The 15870-nt window shown below is 49.5% G+C and overlaps 1 protein-coding gene across 1 annotated transcript in view; it reads left to right on the top strand.

The window, feature by feature from the left end:
• Positions 1–15870, top strand: part of itga8 (integrin, alpha 8) — a 63488-nt gene that overhangs the window by 14903 nt on the left and 32715 nt on the right. Inside the window, exons 9-13 of the mRNA XM_029259959.1 lie at positions 597–640; positions 1568–1624; positions 1720–1772; positions 3254–3459; positions 7654–7845. Of these exons, the coding sequence (XP_029115792.1) occupies positions 597–640; positions 1568–1624; positions 1720–1772; positions 3254–3459; positions 7654–7845 (552 nt within the window). The remainder of the gene's footprint in view (positions 1–596; positions 641–1567; positions 1625–1719; positions 1773–3253; positions 3460–7653; positions 7846–15870) is intronic.

Below are 15870 nucleotides of genomic sequence, written 5' to 3'. Positions count from 1 at the left end.
ACCATAACGTTGACCCTGCTTCTCTTACATTTACATAGCAGGGTGGGATGAGCACTGGAAGAGCCAGTTATACTTTATAGACGCTTGGTTCCATGGTTGTCTCAGAAAGAGTTTTTCTTCCCAAAGCAAATAAAACAGCACCCCGTGCATCTAGAGAGCTGAACAATGTTACTGAAGTGGTTTAGGTCAAGCAACTTTCTCAAGGGTTCAGTGGTGGGGTTTCCCTTGGGACTTGAACTGGCAACCTTTTGGTCACAAGTGCAGTCCTTTGACAACTGGGGTTTCTTGGCTGTAAATCCCCCCGTGTTTACTTAACCGCAGTTGGTGAACCGCAGAGTGGTCCGCGCTCTCTTTTTCAGCCCTGCGCCCTCATCATTATCATCATCATCTTTATCCTCTGCAACAGCAGCAGACATCATCTGTTATACTTACAATGACCTCCCCATTTATTCAGCAGGGTGATTTTTACTGCCGGTTCAAGGTAAGTGCCTTGATCAACGTTCTACAGCAGCAGTGGGATTCGAACCTGGTTGTGTTGGGTGTCGAGCTCTAAACGGTCTCACGCTGAGGTGCTTTTTTCCTTTCGTTGTGCGCAGAGCTCATCGCTGGGGTGCCAAGGGGTGCGCAGAACTTCGGCTACGTAAGTAATGAGCGTCCACCCTTCACAAGGATTCCCCCTGGATACTGAGCCAGATGCCAGCACCTGGTCGCGACCCCTGAACCTCACAGTTGCCCCACAGCTCTGCCACTATTGGTGGTGGAGGAGGACCCCCCGCGGGCCGATGTCTGGCTGCCCCGCTGCCTGGTTGACGTCTCTTTAGGGCCCGGGAACGTGCATGACAGGGTAACGGTCGGTGAGGGAGGCGAGCGTCTCATCGGCGGGATTCCCACAAGGCTCGCTACAGAGAGCGGCTTCCTGTCGTGCGTGGGGGGCATTGACCCTTGGGGGCTCGATGGCATTGCGTGGGGGTTGGGTTGTGGTGTTGTGGCTCCATGCTGGCCTGCTGGTTCCAGGATAAACCCAAACCTCGGGGTGCTTATCCTAGGGGCCGGGAGTTCGTGTCAACCCGGGTTACTCCTGCCAAGGCTAGACAAGGGAGGGATTCTTGACACGATGTCTTGAAATCATCGGGTGTCCCCCCGCTAGGAGGTGGACGCTTTCCTCCCGGTCGTCCCATATGGTTGTTATTTTAGGTCTTGTGAAGGAATTCCCGGCACCCCCAGCCACAGCTCCCTTATGGCTGTGATTTGGAGTGTATGATGGGGGGTTTTGCAGACAGACGAATCCCCCGTACGTGATGTCTGTTTGTACTTCCCGCCTCCTTCATGCAAGCGTGTTTGTGCTGCTGCCGTGACCTATTACCGTGTTAGGTCCCCCCGTCATGTCAATAGCTGGAGTGCAGAACATAGCGGAGGAGGGAAACCCCACATGCCCAGAAAGGTCCGTGATCTTGATGGAAGCCGTAGCTGTACACATCGCTGCGTGTGAATTTGCTCTCTAACCCCCATATAACTCATACAACCCATTTGTTATAATTAAAACACCGCAATTTCTTTATTCATGCAGGTGGCTGTTCTAAATTCCACCAACTTAACCTTCATTCAGAATTTCACAGGAGAACAGGTGTGTATTTCATGCACGTTTGTACATGTAACGGACAGTTCAACTCTTATAAAGCCTTTGTCCACTTATTCTTGTCTCTTTCTGTTGTTTCCCAGATGGCCTCGTATTTTGGCTACACGGTCGCTGTGTCGGACCTTAATGGGGACGGGTGAGTTGTGTTTTTACGTCGTGCTCGGTGATCACTGTGCCAACATTTGTCACGGGTGCAACAAGTGTACAAGTTACAGGTACCAGAAGTGATAATCACACTTCTGACACCAATGAGCTGCTGCAAGGCAATTTTAAGAATGGCTTCCACTAAATAGGGGGCGCGGTGGCGCAGTGTGTTGGACCGGGTCCTGCTCTCCGGTGGGTCTGGGGTTCAGGTCCTGCTTGGGGTGCCTTGCGGTGGACTGGCGTCCCGTCCTGGGTGTGTCCCCTCCCCCTCCGGCCTTGCGCCCTGTGTTGCCGGGTTAGGCTCCGGTTCCCCGCGACCCCGTATGGGACAAGTGGTTCAGAAAGTGTGTGTGTGTGTGTGTGTGTGTGTGTGTGTGTGTGTGTGTGTGTGTGTGCGTGCTTCCACTAAATAAAAAAATAATAATGCCATTCAGTCACAGATTTCTCTATGTCACTTTGTACCCCATACAAGACATCCAGCCAGTAGGTGAGATATGTTTCTCAAGGGTACAACAGCAGAGCTTGTGTTGAGGCTTGAACAGGAATGTTCTAAACACAAGCTCCATTGTTCTTCTCTACTGGGTACCTTGTGCTATGTTAAAACTTTCAGGGCTTCCAAAGCACAGTGTGAAGCAGACAAACCAATAAATCGCTGGCCCAACTCAAATGTGGTTAATTTTGGACAGGAGAAGAAGACAAAGAAAATTTGCATTTTGGTTCCAACACAATGATCCACACGCAATGGTAAAAGCCTGGTTTGGAAGGTGGTGTTTTTGGGGATCCTTCTGGTGCAGAGAAGCTCTGAGGACCACGCAGGCAAATGGACCGCGACTGTGGAAAGCAAGACCAAACCCCCGGTGGGATGGTACCCTTAACCAGACTCACCCTGTGGAAGAGGCTCAGGGAAGAGCATCTTGATGCCACAGAGTAAATGAAAAGTGAATTTAACGCTGGAATTTGATCTGCTGTTTTACATAAAGAATAACCCCCCCCGCTTCCATTCGAAGATTTAATTTGTGTTTTGGAAACCTCGCCAATGTCATTTGATCGCTAACAACCCAAGAGGCTGTGAACGGGATAGCGCAGCCGCGGTAACCAACGCAAAGTACACCACTGCCAGTGTCTGTCCCCGGGGCCAACCGCCGCCACATTGTCATGACATCCCTGTCTCTCTGAAGTCATTTTTACTTCTTAACTGGTTTTGAGGTCGTCTTTGATGCGACTCTGAATGTCATGGTGGTTCCTTCATAGCTGGGCCTGTTTCCATTAAACGGAGAATTCTGAACAGACGAGGAACAGAGAATTCATTCAAGCTAAACATCCTGGGAAAAACTTCTTGAAGAGTCTTCGGCATGTTTATGTCTGATGTGTTGATGTTTATCCCCAGGCATGTTAGCAGTTCATCCTGAAGGTTAGAAATAAGGTTATTTTTGGAATACAAGCTCTCTATTGTGTCTATGTTGCATCTACCAGCTTGGATGACCTTCTGGTGGGCGCTCCCCTCTACATGGACCGGGAGCTGGAGAGCAAACCCCGGGAGCTGGGCCGTGTCTACGCGTACCTTCAGGAGGGAGACCTTCTCTTCTCAGAGCCCATCGTCCTCTCTGGGACCGACGTGTTTGGGCGCTTCGGCAGCTCCGTGGCCTCCCTGGGTGATCTGAACCAGGACGGATTTCATGGTAGGCAGCAGTGTATGACCATAAGCTGTAGAATTCTTTTTTCTCTGGACTCCTGCCATTTTGCTAATGGTTAAATAAGGACCTGTTGAAGTCAATGTGCAGAGTTATGCTCATTAATGTCACTGATGAGCGATTGGGAACATTTGGATTTGAACCCGCTGAAGTTACTCTGGTGGGTTGCAGTTTGTGCCAACACACTTAAAATTATAGTCTCTCTCTGTAATTAATAACTGTGACTAAAGTTATATACAGAAAGTACACATCTAAGTGCACTCAGCCTTCATAAATGGAATCCCGTACAACTGAAACTCGCAGCTCGTGACAATATGTACCTTTTTTCTACAACAGGCTTATTATTCAGTGTTACAGCATTTTTTTCCCCGTTACACGACCAGTCTGATACCGTAGGTCATTCCAGGCTACAAAATTCCCATTCAGAGTTATCGGGTCAGAGCAGCCAGTCGACACAAGAGCGACAAAGTCCACGTGGAATAGTCGCCTCGTAGAGAAATTATTATTCTCTGATTCCTTCTTCCTATCACATTGACAACTCAGCTCATCAACTAATCACAGCCTTTGATTAATGCATGTCTAACTGACATGACTGAAATACAATTAAAAGAGCAGATTTCAAATTTAAACAGTTTTTCTGAAGTGTCTTACAGAGTTCAGTTACTTAAATTACCATTATTTACCTTTTAACAGAGCAGTGTATTTTTTTACAAGTTATTATTATTATTATTTCTTTCTCCCTGAAGTATTAGAATCAGTACATGTATCAGCAGTTCAAGTCCAAAGGCATAAACTATTACAAGGGTTTTCGTAGATTGACTTGTTCCTCTGTTTTGTTTTATTTTGGGCTAAGAGGAAATCCTGTTGAATGGCTGAGTGGTCAAAATCAAAGGACCAGTCCTCAGTTAGGATGTGTAGAAGTTGACTACACCCCTGTTAACCAGCTGTACATCCTCTGGAACCGTGATTTCCACCAGGGACTCACCAGCCCGAGGGACTAACCCCACGCCTCTATTTTTACCAGGCAGATGGTTTTATAGATACGAGCGTCCCCGATTTCGGTCAAGGCGGTTTCTCCCGGCCGGTTAGTGCTGATGTCTGAAACCAGGAGTTCGACATTCGAAATGGTCAGCGAATACAGTCATTAGTAGACCGTTTTGCCCAGTTTTGGCAGCCTGGCTTGCAAGACATCAAGGAAGCAGGTGTGGAGGAGTCCAAACCCAAACACACCGCCCACATATTCGGTTTCCTTAATGGAGTGTGAAGGAACCCCTGCTCACCCTGACCCTTTGCTTCTCATTTCACACATTGTTTCAAGAGCTACTCAACATCTGGAAGAGCGATGGTGTCCACGTCTTAAATCCAGATGCTCTATTTAAAAATTCATACACAGAAAAAAGGTTGATGAAACTAATGCATCTGATGGAGACGTAGTGTTTAACAAACCCCACGGGTCAGAAATAACCCCTCCGCCTTATTTTCACTTAACTGTAAACATAATAACGTGAATTTCCACATTCTGCCTGCGAAAGCGTCTTTGGTGACCTGCGTCTCGTCATCCTCGTAGCCGTTCTGCCCTGCCTTTGGCTTTGGGGGTGGATACTGTGATTGATGAGCTCCGAGGTGAGGTCTAAAAATGTCGTCGTTTTTGTAAACTTAACATTAACGAAAAATCTATTGCATTTCTGTGCATTTTTACTTTATTCCTGGATTCCAGTGGTTTTTAAATTATTACCATCTGAATGTCCTTTGTCACCACAATCAGTTCTTGTCAGTGCCGTCATAAAACACAAAAACCAATTTGAGTCGTTCATCATTAAAAGGAATTCGTCTTGACGAACAAAGTGATTTTTTACAATCACAAAACGCAGGGAAAACGGTCAGAACGGACCGGCGCCTCGCTGGGGAGCGTTTGTTTTCCTCGTTTGCAGTTTGCCCAGCTGTTTTTCCTATTTCTTTTTTATCAAGTAGCTTTAAATAGTGCCGTCGTGTACGTTGACCTGGCAGTAAAACGCAAGTGTTCGCTGCCTCCCGCGAGAGCAAATCCTTCGCCGAAACCTGGGGAACGCCCTCGCAAGATGTCTGCAATCTTTCCATGTAGCTGATGCTTTTCTCCAAAGCAACATACAGTGTCAAGACGCTTACAATTATTTACCCATTTCTACAGCTGGGTAATTTTACCGGGGCAATTTAGGGTAAGTACCTTGCTCGAGGGTACTGCCACTGGAGGTGGGATTCAGATGTTTAATCGTTGGTTCCAAAGGCAGTAGGTGAAACCATTAGACTATCAGCTTCCACCAGACGCCTTGAGTTCCACCGAAAAGATAGCCGCCGCCGCTCGTTCCTCTGCAATGAGCCGCCATGGAGCTCCAATTCATAGCACGAGTCCTTCCTCGCTCACTGTAACGTCTCCCCGTTCGTGGATTAAGTCTAACTGCGTGCGCTTTGTGCTTCGTTTCCTCACGAAAGAGGAGAACGTGCCTGTGGAGACACCTGCACAGGCGCTAGCAGTCAGCGGACGGCTAAAGGCCCGTCGAAGGCTTTTCGCTGTCGACAGGCCCTTCTTGGTCAGTCCCGGATGCACGTTACTTTCGGTACGACCCTTGTAGCTCCGTGATCCCAGCAAATGGTGGACGGGTGGAACTCCTGAACAACAGCGGACCGGGAGGTGAACACCCGACAGTAACACCGCAGGCTAACGTGCGCTAGTCAGCAACGCGCGCTAATCGGTTTCGGCAGTTTGCCGATCCCCTGAGAGACGGTCGTCGTTGTTTCCGTTTCGCTTTCAGGTTTTGCAAAAATTGTCATCGTAGACCAAATATGAAACTCGGCCATGGACAGTCCCAAGCCCGGCTGAGAGAGGATGAGGGTCGACGTGGGGCTAGCTACTCCACGCCGTGAAAACCTTGTCAGCGACAGGAACGCCAACTAGTAAACTTGTGGAAGGCAAAAGAAGGAGCAGAAGAAGAAGAAGAAGAAGAAGAAGAAGAAGAAGAAGAAGAAGACCAGATATGAGCATTTTGAACACTTTCTCCCAGGACTCGCGGGACTGGGAAACGGCAGCAAGATGAAAAGCTCCTGAGTCTTGTTTGTCCGGTCTCTTCCAGTTGAGTTTCAGCGGAACGCTGACAGCGACGGCTCTGGCTGTTAGTGCTGAACGAGGGAGGAGAACCCTCGTTATATATCATCGCCCGTACATTGCCAAACACTGCGCTCCACTGGGGACCGTGCTTTTTCTGCTAAAATGACAGATAATGGTGGGAAATCAATAGCTGCGGAGCCCAGACTGCACATTCACTTTGTAAATGTCATTAAGTATTTTAACGTCTGACTGCTAATGATGTTACTTATCTCCCCATATTTTTTACCACTGAAACCCACATTTGCGGCATGATCTCAGTCTTGGAATACATTTTAAGAGCATCAGACATCCTAGCAAGCAGGGTACGGGCACGGGTAATACCCATGATGCTATGCATGTGAGCAGACTCACCGTCGCTCCTCACCAAGTTACCGTTGGTGTCAAGAAAGCAGGAATAATAATGTAAATATCCAGCATGGAGAATATGCTTCTTTTAGATGGTCTTCCTGTATGACAGTGACAGCTATTTGGAGATTTTTCCTTACCGCTGCTCCTCAGTAATAGAGAACACATTTTCAAGGGTCCCCAAGGGGAGCGAGCTATTTAAACAACGCGCGCGCCGGTACGAGTTCGTGCAGTCATACGGCGTTTGGAAAATCTGGGCTGTGTCGTTGGACAGCCGACCGGCCCGAGAGAGGTCCCCCTTGCCGAGTGAACGTGGCTCTGGCGGTCTTCGTCTGATTTTACAGGGTTCCGATGATCCCCCAACGGTCCCCGGGTTCCTCTAAACAGGACCGGGTTGAATCGCTTCGGCGGGGGCGAGCGCCACGTCGAGGGGAGGACGCACTTCGGTCTGACGGCAACGCGTTTCGACAACAGCTGGTTTCAGCGACCTTAAGTGACCGCGGCTCCTCGGTGATTTCACCGTTTCTGGCTGTTTCCCAGCGCTCCTGTGCACAGCCACCAGGAGTGTGGCGCGAATTAGCACCTCGGGTCCGCGATCGCTTCTGTTCCTGTTAATTTTTCCGGCAGCAGCCTCATAGGTGGTCTCTGGGTCATGCCGAAGGTGCTGATGTGCTTTATGTGCCCCCCCGCCCCAGACATTGCCGTGGGGGCTCCCTTCGCAGGGGAGGACCGTAGGGGCCGCGTCTTCATCTACAACGGCCGCAGCGATGGACTCAAGCCGCAGGCCTCCCAAGTACTGGAGGGACCTTGGGCGTCCCAGTCCACGCCAGCAGGCTTTGGCTTCACCCTCAGGGGGGGATCCGACGTGGACAAGAACGAATATCCAGGTGAGTTCCACGCTCCAAGGAAATTTCCAACCCCCGACCTGAGCCCCCCTGCACCTCTGTGAAAGGCATTATGCTCCCAGAGGATGAGGGCCAGCGGACAAGTGCGAGAGGGCGGCAGCGGGGGTCCCGACATGAATTACACTTTAAGACGAAAGCGCCCCCTTCGCCCACAGCTCGGCTCGCGAGGAAGGACAGGACGATTGTTCGGGGCTTGGCAGTGACGTGCTTTTAATTTACAAGCCGGTTGCCGCACGCTCAAAGCTACGGATATTTCTCTCGTGGGAAAAAAAAAACAGCGAAAAGGATGAGATTTAAAAAAATCAAAGGGCTTCCATCCACCGGTGACGGGTGATGTTTTTTACCTGTAACGTTTTACGGAATGGAAATAATAAATTGCTGTCAGAAGTATCTTTTATTTTGACCCCCGCTTTTATGGAGTCTGGTTTTGTAGTTTGCGGTGATCCAGTAGATGTCCCGCCCCACAGTCCAGAGGCGGGACGCTGAGCGCCGCTGGACCGTCCCGGGTTGAGTCCTCCCGCGAGAGCCGTGATGGCTTTTCCGCACTCGGCCTCTGTCAGCAGCTTCTCGGAGGAAGAGGCGCATCTCGCGGGATGGTCACGTGCATCAACGCTGTTTTACTGCGCCTCTGGGGCTGCGACCCGCATGCCGGCTGTGCCAAGCGCTTAGACCAAAATGAGCTGCGGGGGCAACGAGGCTCTCGGTGTCTTTAGCTGTGTCGGGTTCCACTGGGATCCTCTCGCATACTGCATGTCCTTATTGAAACACGCATAGTGTGTTGAGTAAAGATCACACAAAATATTTATTTTTAAAGTAAAATAGGCCAAGATCACCTCTACAGTGCCCAACACGAAGGCCTTGACAATCCATGGTATTTCCTGAAAAAGTAATAGATTCAAGGGGGGTGCGATGGTGCAGCAGGTTTGGCCGAGTCCTGCTCTCTGGCGGGTCTGGGGTTCGAGTCCCCCTTGGGGTGCCTTGCGATGGACTGGCATCCCGTCCTGGGTGTGTCCCCTCCCCCTCCAGCCCTACGCCCAGAGTTCCTGGGCTAGGCTCCGACTCGCTGCGACCTTGCCTGGGATGAGTGGTTTCAGCCTCTGTGTGTGTGTGCGCGCGTCCGTGCACTTATACATGGATTTTTTTTTCAATAAATATACTGGAAAATTTTTTGGAGATTTGCAACAATTTGAAAAAACTCACAGATGAACCGCATAGCCTAGAAATATTGCAAAAATTAAGAAAAATTTAGGTATGTCATGAATGCATAAAATATATGTAGATACTAGTCTGTTTTATCATTTACTACCATAAAATATATACATAATACATATAACATCTACAGTGTTTTGTTTCATACAAGACAATATTGATGTAGGTACTGACAGACAGACAGACGATTCATCTTGTAAACAGACCATGTAAAATTACGGTATCGATAAATACAGTACAGTACTGTAAATCTATTTTCTCTTCCTTATGATTTTCTTAACATTTTCTTTTCTCTAGTTTACTTTATTGTAAGAATACAGTATATAATACATACAAACCAGGTGGCACAGCAAGTAGCGCTGCTGTCTCAGAGCACCTAGGTGGTGTGAGAGGAGGTGGGTTTGATCCCCGTTCAGTCTGTGTAGAGTTTGCATGTTCTCCCCGTGCCTGTGTGGGTTTCCTCTGGGTGCTCTGGTTTCCTCCCACACTCCAAAGACATGCTGTTCAGGTTCCCCTATAGTGTGTGAGTGACAGAGAGAGTGTGTTCCACTAATGTATGGATGAGTGACCCACTGTAAGTAGTGTATCTAGCAGTGTAAGTCACCGTGGTGAATAAGGTGTGTGGGCTGAACATAGAATTCACTAGAAGTCACTTTGGAGAAAAGCGTCTGCTAGGTGAGTAAATGTAAAATATGTGTTAATCGACTGTTTCTCGGTAAAGCTTCCACTCAAGAGTACGTGATTAATAGTTAAGTTTTGGAGAGTCAAAAGTTATACGCAGATTTTCGACTGTGCAGGGGGTCGAAGCCCCTAACCCCCCGCATTGTTCAAGGGTCAACTGTATTTTATTTCCACATAATAAAACATAAGCTCTAGTCATATTAAAGGATGCACCAGGTGGTGTAGTGGTTAATGCTGCTAAATCCAGATCCAGAAGTGGCAGGTTCAAGTCCCACCTCCTGTTGCAGTACCCTTCAGCAGGGTACTTACCCTAAAAATGACCAGCTGTACAAATGGGAGACTGACTGTAAGTGGCTTAACATTGTAGGTCCCTTCAATAGAAAGCATCAGCTAAAATAATAAATGTGAATAAAGAGTCACTCCCTCAAAATTGAAGGGTTAAATCCCTCTCCTGCAGAGGTTCCCTTTACTTAAGTGCTTATCCTCAATTGGTACAGTAAAAGTTACCCAGCTGTATAAATTAGTGTAAGTAGCCAAGTGCACAAAGCTGACCCTGTAATTCACTTTGGACAAAGGTGCTGCACAGAAGAACATTTAAATTCAGTCCTGACCCCCATGGAGGATGGAACTGAAAACTCCGAATTCAGTACGACAGGTCAACGTTCCTCCGAAGTTTCTTTGTAAAACAGAGCAGTATTTCTGTGAGAGTTTAAATGGGCCGAATAAACGCAATAATGCAACAATCCGCTATAAGATGTGAATTTGTTCCGTCGGCTGAGCCTTTAGTTCTCTGGTCGGTTTGAAGAGGTTTCCTTCCCGAAACCACTATTTTGTGAAGAAGTGTCACAGAAACACATTTTAGTAATTGCCCCTAATCACAGAGCTCCAGCACTTTGCAGCACAGTTCGAAATGGTATGTATGCATGTAGGGTCATTTAATTTATTGCACATGCACTCGCAGAGTAATTAAAGGGAATTTGGTCTTCAAATTAGCTCTTTTACAGGATTATTTTTCCTCCAAATTGGAGAGTTTCGAAAGCCTGGCGAACGTGACGTTTCCGTGCCGAAGCGGTCGGAGGCGAGCGGCCTGTCGTTTTTATTCCGTAATAATGATGGAAAGCGTCAGATGTTCCGCTGCGCAAACAGGAAATCGAAGCCTTTACGCGCCTCGCACCCGGCGCCCTTACGGCGATCCACATCCGCGCGGCGGGACGAGAAGTGCTCCGCGCTGACGGGCTCCACTTTTTCAGCTTCTTATTACGGCTTTCGGCGATACTGACTTATAGAGCTGCATATGGGCAGCAGGTGGCATATAGCACTTCGAGACGTTGCACTTGAAGGAACTGGGTTTTTTTTCTTACTTATTCATTTAGCTCATGCTTTCCTCCACTTACACTGTTTTACCAGATTATACAGCTGGGTAGTTTTACTGTATCAGTCCAGGGTAAGTACCTTGATGAAGGGAACTTCAGCTGGAGGTGGGATCTGAAACTCTGAGTTCAAGACTGTGGCTCTAACTGTTACCCCACTGCCTGTAGGTTTCCAGTCGCGCTGTATAACCCGTGATCAAAGTACTTACTCTGAATTGATACAGTACATTTATTTATCAGACACTTTTCTCCAAAGCAACTTCCAATGAACTCTACGTAGTCTTACTTTCAGCCAACACACCTTATTCACCGCGGTGACTTACACTGCTAGATACACTACTTACACTGGCTCACTCATCCATACATCAGTGGAACACACTCTGTCTCTCTATCACTCACGCATCAGTCTACCTGAGCAGCATGTTTTTGGAGTGTGGGAGGAAACCAGAGCACCCGGAGGAAACCCACACAGACACAGGGAGAACATGCAAACTCCACACAGACTGAGCAGGGATCGAACCCCTGTCCTCCTGCACCTAGGCACTGAGACATCAGCCCTACCCGCTGTGTCACTGTGCCACCCGTTCTGCTTCCCTGTCCAGTAAAAATTGCCCAGCTGTGCAAATGCTTAAATTATACCTTTTCCAATAACACTTTAAGTCACCCTGGACATCGGTGTCAGGCAAATAATAAACAAATATAATACGCTCTTAGCGCACTTCAGGTTAAGTAAATGACACTCAAGGGTACAGCAGCAAAGCACCCACTTAGTGTGAACTGGCTCTCAGTTGGTCACAGGTCCAACTCGGTAAACCTTGCACTAGGGGGCTGCAGTTGGACCGCCGGTGCTGTGGACATTTAATTAAAGCTCGTGGGTGGCATTTCAATCAGAGCTCTCGTTTAGGTCGACATTCGAAAAAGTAATTCCTTTAATTTCATTTGCCGTTTCCAGGCTGGCGGGGCGGCGGATTTCAAAGCGACGCGTATCTTTGATCGCTGTTATGAGCTCTGCGAGAGCAGGAGACTATAAAAGCCTGCCATTGATGTGGCACAATATATATTTCGCATGATTCCGTTTTATAATAGCGCAGCGATGGCCGGGTTTCGCGTAGCGATTCCCCTGAAGGCCCAGCAGACGTCCTGCCGGCTCACGACCGCTTTTAACACTCACTTCAAATGCTTCTTCTCGTACTCGCGTGACTGACGCTTGTCCCTTGACCCTTGACCCTTGATCCCTTGGACTCCGGTTGCACCATTTGCCCATTCGTATGAAGCATCATCAGCCACCTCCAGCTGTGCTTTTCTGAGTCTCAGACTTCCGTGACGTCCGCACTCTGGACGTCTACGTCATCATCGCAACGGACATCATCGTCTTCGTCCACGTCAACATCGACGTCAACAGTCTACATCCTCATTCGTTCGGGGAGCCCTAAGGAGACACCCCCGTGCATCCAGTGTCCCCGAAGAGACGCTCCCACACGTTGGTCTCAATCTCCACTTCGCCGCAGTGCTAGATGATCGCCGCCTTCTAATTTCCATGTTGATGAAGCTCCGTTCTGTTTCTTATGACCGCATTTCCTGGACACCGGATGAGCGGACGGGAATTATTCTGGCTCAATGGATGACTGAAGACCAGTACACAGGGACTACGGCAGGGGTTGGGACCGAGGGGCTCTGCCTTCGGGCAACGGTGTCGCACCCCGCGAAAGGTCAGGGGTTCGGGTTATGGTGTCAGTCGCAGTAATTACTATCAGATATAGGGCGAATCGCCCTTTGCTGTGTCCGTCAGCGTTCTTTTCCAGAGTTTTAATGAATACATTAATGGAAACAGAAGGTAAGCAGATGGAGAAATTCAATGAGGAGGGGAAAAAGAAAAAATCTCGTGTTGCACAATGGGCTGGACGACAGTTCGCCCGAGCGTTTTGTGCTCGGTGTTTGAGCCAACTTTCCGCAGCAGCGATGAAACTCCTGTCTGTCTGTCTGTCTGTCTGTCTGTCTGTTCGGAGATGCGCTGCCCTAAGGGTGGGAGGAGGACCGGCACCCCTTACTCTTCTATCTCAGAATTAATAAAGGCACACATACGTATATATAAATATATATGTATATACACACACACACACATTTTCAGAACCGCTTGTCCCATACGGGGTCACGGGGAACCGGAGCCTACCCGGCAACACAGGGCGTAAGGCCGAAGGGGGAGGGGACACACCCAGGACGGGACGCCAGTCCGTCGCAAGGCACCCCAAGCAGGACTCGAACCCCAGACCCACCGGACAGCAGGACTGCGGTCCAACCCACTGCGCCACCACGCCCCCTTTAAATGTAATAGTTAAATTTAAAAAAAGAGATACACACACACACACTTCAGAACCGCTTGTCCCAATCGGGGTCACGGGGAACCGGAGCCTACCCGGCAACACAGGGCGTAAGGCCAGAGGGGGAGGGGACACACCCAGGACGGGACGCCAGTCCGCCGCAAGGCACCCCAAGCGGGACTCGAACCCCAGACCCACCGGTGAGCATCACCGCGCCCCCCCCATATACATTTATATGACAGAAAATTATATTTATTTTTCATGGAGATACACAGAGATCATGAATAATAGAAAACAAAATTTGAATTAATGAATAAAAACTTCTAAAATTAATTAAATAAAGCAACATTTGAAAATTTATGCACCTAAATTATGCATGACAAACAAATTTTTCTGCAAACCTTCTAGAATTTCACGATCAAACTTATGCGAACTTTATTTAAGCGCAGAGCACAAATTCTAATTTTAATGTCTGAAAACGGGCCGAAAAGTAGCTGATTTCAGGACTGACGTTTTTGAAAGTATTAAGTATAAAAACACTGCATATTTGGTGGCGATCCGAGCTCCGCGCTCGTCCGAACAGGGACTTCTGGGTAAGCAGACGTTCCCCCACGCGCTCGCTGCGTTTCACCGACAGACGTGTCGCTGTTGCGCTTCGTCCCTCGAGGTGCGATCGCGTAACGGCGTCGCTCCGCTCCTCGATGACTTCGCGTGAAGATCGCGGCGTCTGCCACGGCGAATGAGTTTTAAATTCTCGGCGGAGGACGTGTTGGACGGGAAGGGTCGGCACATTCTTCCTCCCGAACACGGGGTTCTGTTTCGCTCCCCGCGGCCCTCCGAGCGCAAATGTGGTAAAAGGATTTGCTCGCAGGGTACACCTTCAGAGGATTACTTTAACGGGCCTCTTCATCGAGAGCCAGTTTTGCGGCTCCGCCCTCCTCGCCTCCTCCCCTCTGCCTCCGGCTGCCCGGCGAACCACCGCAAACACCGAAGGTCTTACTTCGCTTCGGGGACCTTGTTAAAGCCCGAGCGCCCAGGGATTTGGCCAAAATGTTTAACGCTTTCGTCTCGCTGCCGCACGCCTCCCTCCGCCAGCCAAAGAGCTCCGCGGATGCAATAACCAGATGTGCGCCTCTTCAATTAAATTAGCCCCCTCTGATCCTGCTGCGGGGGGAGGGGGGGGGCCGTGTAAAAGCAGAGCTTTACGAACGTTTTTTTTATCACCGGTTCCGAACGCGTGCTTTCTATCACGCCGAGAGGCGCTCGCGGCAAAGCGGAGTCGTGACGGGCTCGGGGCCAGGAATCCGAGCGCCGGGATCCGGAGTCCGGTAGAATCCCGAGCTCCGTCGCTCTCCGTGACCTGAGCCACCGGAGCCGTTCGGCGGAGCGTATTCGCGAACGGCGAGGCCGGTTCCCGTTGGAGGAACTTCCAAACATCTCCCGACTACCTGAAACGCACCCGAGGGTCCCGAAGGAAAGCAAACCGCGAGGAGGCCTCGGCTCTGCTGCGAGAACCTCTGGCACGCGTAGCTGCTAAATTAGCCGGACCCAAGTGAAGGAGCGCGGTCGATAAAGCGGACGTGCTAAACGTCAGCTCGTTGTTGCTGTTAGGTGCCGTCGAGTCCCTTTCGACTCATGACGACGCTATGGGTAGTTGCTGTGGAAAGCGTCCGGTCTTCCGCCGACCGCCTAAGACTCGAAAGTTGGGCATCCATGGCTGTGGAGATTGTGTCGATCCGCCGCGTGGCTGGCCTTCCTCTTCTACGTTGACCTTCCGCTTTGCCCAACATGATGTCCTTTTCCATTGACTGTTCTCTGCGCATCGTGTCCAAAGTAAGAGAGCTGAAGCCGTGTCGTCCGAGCTTCCGATGACGTCTTCGGTTCGACCTGCTGCGATACCCACTCATTTGATTTCCGGGCCGTCCGGGTAAATGCGGGATTTTTCGCCAGCGCCATAGTTCAAAGGCGTCACTTTTCTTCCTGTCCGTCGTCTTCGCTGTCCAACTCCCGCACCGTATGATGTGACCGAGAAGACCGTGGCTTGAACTAGTCGGACTTTGCGTACAGAGTCATATCCCTGCGCTTGAGAACTTGGTCCGAGCTCTTCGTGGCGGTTTTGGCCAAACCAGTCCAATTCGTCGTCGGATTTCTTGGCTGCCGGTCGCTTCTTTAACGTCCGCTTAGCCGTACAAATACGGAGCCGATGTTGCGATCGCGGAAGTCTGACGTCTTTTTCCCGTGCAGCTTGTTGGGAGGGTTTGTAATGAGCGAAACAGATGTCAATCTCACTTCGTCCCCCATCGCCAAGGTCAACACACCCAACGCAGGCTCAAATATTTGCTTTTATTGTGTTATCCGTGCCGATAGCAACATTTGATTGCCCACCAAGTAAAATAAGTCGGGCCCTTGCTTATTTTACATTCCTTTGA

This window comes from Scleropages formosus, chromosome 18 (genome assembly GCF_900964775.1).
Source record: "Scleropages formosus chromosome 18, fSclFor1.1, whole genome shotgun sequence".
Taxonomy (NCBI): domain Eukaryota; kingdom Metazoa; phylum Chordata; class Actinopteri; order Osteoglossiformes; family Osteoglossidae; genus Scleropages; species Scleropages formosus.
This window is presented reverse-complemented; position numbering and strand designations above follow the sequence as displayed.